This window comes from Sinocyclocheilus grahami, unplaced genomic scaffold, assembly GCF_001515645.1.
Source record: "Sinocyclocheilus grahami isolate Dianchi unplaced genomic scaffold, SAMN03320097.WGS_v1.1 scaffold292.1, whole genome shotgun sequence".
NCBI lineage: Eukaryota > Metazoa > Chordata > Actinopteri > Cypriniformes > Cyprinidae > Sinocyclocheilus > Sinocyclocheilus grahami.
In genome coordinates, this window is record NW_015505471.1 from 1003235 (window position 1) to 1008756 (window position 5522).

At 36.0% G+C, this 5522-nt stretch overlaps 1 protein-coding gene across 1 annotated transcript in view; it reads left to right on the top strand.

The window, feature by feature from the left end:
• Positions 1–2088: 2088 nt before the first annotated feature.
• psmd2 (proteasome 26S subunit ubiquitin receptor, non-ATPase 2) overlaps positions 2089–5522 on the top strand; it is a 21972-nt gene continuing 18538 nt past the window's right edge. Inside the window, exons 1-3 of the mRNA XM_016292773.1 lie at positions 2089–2298; positions 2688–2744; positions 4335–4499. Coding sequence (XP_016148259.1) covers positions 2194–2298; positions 2688–2744; positions 4335–4499 — 327 coding nt within the window. The 5' untranslated portion in view covers positions 2089–2193. The remainder of the gene's footprint in view (positions 2299–2687; positions 2745–4334; positions 4500–5522) is intronic.

Here is a 5522-nt window from a genome sequence, read left to right on the forward strand (position 1 = left end):
ATAAACTTTAAGTGAAATTAAAGAAAATACAAATATTCAGTTAGTTGTCATTTCTAATTTTAGTCAACATTTCTCATTTTCTTTAGTTTAACTTTGTACTAAACTAAAATAAACTAAAATAAAAAACAACAAAAACACTGCAACATTAGTAAACATGATTCTACATGCTAAATTTTAATAAAAACTTTAATAGAATCTAAATTATGATAAAATAACGCTGGTATAAGTTAAATATTAGATTAGATTAGATTAGATTCAACTTTATTGTCATTGCACATGTAAGGTACAAGGCAACGAAATACAGTTAGCATCTAACCAGAAGTGCAATAAGCAGTAAGTACAGGATATACAGTGTCTCCAGTATGTTACAAATGTACAATAAATATACAGATAAGGCAGTACTATGGACATAATTTACAGATTTTTTATATTTTCAAATATGCTAGAGTTTTGTTATGAATTTCCTCAAAAATATATTTGAATTATAGTTGGTGACAATAACAATAATTAATTTAGTGAATTATTTTGTCAATAAAAGTGATGCATATTTGTACTAATAAGAGACAGTGACTTGGACAGCCTGCAGGAAATGGATAATACACAGAGTGCAGTTCTCAGTGCGGCCGGTGGGTGGCGGTGATTCGCTGCAGCACTGCAGAACTGTGACGCGCGTCAGCCGCAGAAGAAGAAACATAGTTAGCGGTAGTGAGTCGCGTTCAGAGAAACAGCAGCAGAAAAATCATGGAGGAAACCGCGAAAAAGGAGAAAAAGCAGTCCGAGATCACGGAGGAGAAGGACAAACAACCGGCGGGGAAAGACAAGGAGAAGAAAGAGGACCAGGAGCTGGTGAGAGAGAGAAAGACTGCGTTTGAATTCCGCCTGAGTCACTCTGCAGGCCTGACTCTCAACACATCCACAAAACACTCTCACATTCATCACGACACACGGATTATAAACCGATATCAGCGCGAAACACTTCAAAACACCGTGTCTGTGCTTTAAGACGACCAACGTGCTGAATAAACCGACCTGCAGACAGTCCAGGGGTGTTTATACGCGACATATAATCATATAAATATGTAAACACAGGGATTTATTGAATGAATGGATGGATATAGTTGGTAAATATGATAGAATATGAGGAGAAGGTCATTAAAATAGTTATCTTTCATTGTTTGTAGACGTCTGATGTGTGTGCGCGATATTGAATGGTGTATTTGTTGTTGTTTTTGCAGTCGGAGGAGGACAAACTGCTTCAGGAGGAGTTGGAGATGCTCGTGGAAAGACTCGGTGTAAGTGGAGTTTGTTTTTGATGGATTTCTGAGTTATTTCTGGTGGAATAATATACCTGTACGTAGTGCTGGGCGGTATGTTGTGACACGAAGTAATGATGATGCTGATTTAAAAAATTAAAAAAAAACATAAAAATGTCATTAACTGGAATAAAATAAACTTTAAGTGAAATTAAATAAAATACAAATATTCAGTTAGTTGTCATTTCTAATTTTAGTCAACATTTCTCATTTTCTTTAGTTTAACTTTGTACTAAACTAAAATAAACTAAAATAAAAAACAACAAAAACACTGCAACATTAGTAAACATGATTCTACATGCTAAATTTTAATAAAAACTTTAATAGAATCTAAATTATGATAAAATAACGCTGGTATAAGTTAAATATTAGATTAGATTAGATTAGATTAGATTCATCTTTATTGTCATTGCGCATGTAAGGTACAAGGCAACGAAATACAGTTAGCATCTAACCAGAAGTGCAATAAGCAGTAAGTACAGGATATACAGTGTCTCCAGTATGTTACAAATGTACAATAAATATACAGATAAGGCAGTACTATGGACATAATTTACAGATTTTTTATATTTTCAAATATGCTAGAGTTTTGTTATGAATTTCCTCAAAAATATATTTGAATTATAGTTGGTGACAATAACAATAATTAATTTAGTGAATTATTTTGTCAATAAAAGTGATGCATATTTGTACTAATAAGAGACAGTGACTTGGACAGCCTGCAGGAAATGGATAATACACAGAGTGCAGTTCTCAGTGCGGCCGGTGGGTGGCGGTGATTCGCTGCAGCACTGCAGAACTGTGACGCGCGTCAGCCGCAGAAGAAGAAACATAGTTAGCGGTAGTGAGTCGCGTTCAGAGAAACAGCAGCAGAAAAATCATGGAGGAAACCGCGAAAAAGGAGAAAAAGCAGTCCGAGATCACGGAGGAGAAGGACAAACAACCGGCGGGGAAAGACAAGGAGAAGAAAGAGGACCAGGAGCTGGTGAGAGAGAGAAAGACTGCGTTTGAATTCCGCCTGAGTCACTCTGCAGGCCTGACTCTCAACACATCCACAAAACACTCTCACATTCATCACGACACACGGATTATAAACCGATATCAGCGCGAAACACTTCAAAACACCGTGTCTGTGCTTTAAGACGACCAACGTGCTGAATAAACCGACCTGCAGACAGTCCAGGGGTGTTTATACGCGACATATAATCATATAAATATGTAAACACAGGGATTTATTGAATGAATGGATGGATATAGTTGGTAAATATGATAGAATATGAGGAGAAGGTCATTAAAATAGTTATCTTTCATTGTTTGTAGACGTCTGATGTGTGTGCGCGATATTGAATGGTGTATTTGTTGTTGTTTTTGCAGTCGGAGGAGGACAAACTGCTTCAGGAGGAGTTGGAGATGCTCGTGGAAAGACTCGGTGTAAGTGGAGTTTGTTTTTGATGGATTTCTGAGTTATTTCTGGTGGAATAATATACCTGTACGTAGTGCTGGGCGGTATGACTATACCGTTATATCACGGTATTTTCAAAATTATACCGGTTTCACGGTATAAGACGGTTTTTTTTCAAGCATGACCGGGTGTTAACCATATTTTGTACTGATTGAGAGAAAATACCGCGGTATATTGACTTAGAATTCACTATTTTACTGTCATGATGAGTTAGGGCTGGACGATATGGCCAAAATTGATATCACGATATATATCTCGATACGATATGATTCCGATATCGATATGAACACTATTTATCTGAAATAGAAATCTTTTGTAACATTTATAAATGCCTTCATCATCACTTTTGATCAATTTTAAGCATCCTTGCTAAATAAAAGTATTAATTTCTATAATTTCTTTCCCAAAAAAATTATAAAAATTATACTGAATGGAATAGTGTATAATGTTACAAAAGCTTTTTATTTCAGATAAATGCTGATCTTTGGATCTTTCTATTCATCAAAGAATCCTGAAAATTGTCTATTCGAATGTACCTGTACAATATTGTCTATTTGTATATTGTTATTCCCTATTTACTTATTCTATTTTTATTATCTGTGTTTTGTTTTGTCTCGTCACTGTCATTCTGTTGCACTGCGGAAGCTTCTGTCACGAAAACAAATTCATCGTATGTGTAAACACACCTGGCTATAAAGCTCATTCTGATTCGGAAATGTCATGTTGGCACGTATTAAGAAGCACAATTAAGATAAATATCCTGAATTTTGTGTGAATTGTTTGTTTTGTTATTATGAGTGAAAGTGTAATTAATTTCTTGATTTATGAAATGGCTCGCTGATGCAAAATAATGTTTACCAATACCCTCATTGTCCATTTTTCACAATAAAATCTAATTGTGGTGGATAAAATGCTAATTAAAGTAAACTAAGGTAAAATGACAAAAGAACTTAAAATAGTTTAAGAAAATTATTTCTTTTGAATGTAATTTCTTAATTACTGAAATTACTTGCTGATGCAAAATAAAGTTGATCTATAACGTCATTGTCCGTTTTTCACAATAGATTCTAATCCTAATAAATAAAATACAAAAAAAAAAAAAAATTATTGGCAACTATCTGAAATAAGTTGTAGTTCAAGTATTAAAATTACTAAAACTGAAAGAAAAAATAGTTAGAAAAAGTGGAAATAGAAAAACTAACTGAAATAAGTTGAAGTGCTAACATTCTTAAAACTGAAATAAAAAGAAATTGAAACCATTTCAAAAATTTTAATAATAATAAAACGACAAAAGTTCTTAAAAGGAAAACTGAAAATATAAAAATGAAAGCATTTCTACAATGAATTGCTGATGCAAAAAGAGTTTAGCAATAACGTCATTGTCCGTTTTTAGCATGCAATCAAATCCTAATGGATAAAGTCACATCCTGACCTACATTATTATTGAATATTCTGTAAGGAAATTAAACATGTTGCGACTGCATCTGTCTGGCATTTTCTGTTAATTCAGTTGGTGCTAAACAGGCAGATGTGACGCTCGTTTTCTCTGTGTTTCTCAGGAGAAGGACACTTCTCTGTACCGTCCTGCTCTGGAAGAACTGCGGCGTCAGATTCGCTCCTCCACGACCTCCATGACCTCGGTGCCCAAACCGCTCAAGTTCCTGCGACCGCATTACGCCAAACTCAAGGACATCTACCAGAACATGGCTCCAGGAGAGAACAAGGTGTGTGTCAGACACGGGGCTGAAGCCCAGGGGCCTACACTGGAAAGGGGGCCCTCTGGCTGCAGGGAAATTATATTTTTCGAGTAATTATTTGCATGGGAGTTTGCAGCAGTGACAACAGCATTCTGTAAACAAACTCACACACTCATTTTCAGCGACGCACTGGTTGTAGTAGCCTTTATAGTGAATGGTTCAGTTTAGGTTCCCCCCCCACACAGTTTGTATAGTTGGTATGCTCCATGTGTTCCACCATATTGCATGCACTAGTAAAGAAGCCCGGCACAAGAGAGTGTCTTTGTTAACATGCAGATTAACAAGAGAAACAACACTGCGGTGCGAGTTCAGTAACTTGAGTGGATGGTCTTAGATTCGGTCACTGTGTTCTAGGGCTGTCAAATTTTTTTTTGCATTCGGATATTCGTCAAATTTAAAATAAAAATCCACATTCGAATGCAAAAACGTTGCATTCGAATTTTAGGCGTGCGTTAAGGAGACAGCCTGATCAGTGTATGGAAAGCCGTTTTAACATTTAATCTGTAAGCCGTACTAGTATCTATTTTCATGGTACTAGTACCTATTTTTTAGAAACTAGTACACACTCATTTTCAGCGACGCACTGGTTGTAGTAGCCTTTATAGTGAATGGTTCAGTTTAGGTTCCCCCCCCACACAGTTTGTATAGTTGGTATGCTCCATGTGTTCCACCATATTGCATGCACTAGTAAAGAAGCCCGGCACAAGAGAGTGTCTTTGTTAACATGCAGATTAACAAGAGAAACAACACTGCGGTGCGAGTTCAGTAACTTGAGTGGATGGTCTTAGATTCGGTCACTGTGTTCTAGGGCTGTCAAATTTTTTTTTGCATTCGGATATTCGTCAAATTTAAAATAAAAATCCGCATTCGAATGCAAAAACGTTGCATTCGAATTTTAGGCGTGCGTTAAGGAGACAGCCTGATCAGTGTATGGAAAGCCATTTAAACATTTAATCTGTAAGCCGTACTAGTATCTATTTTCATGGTACT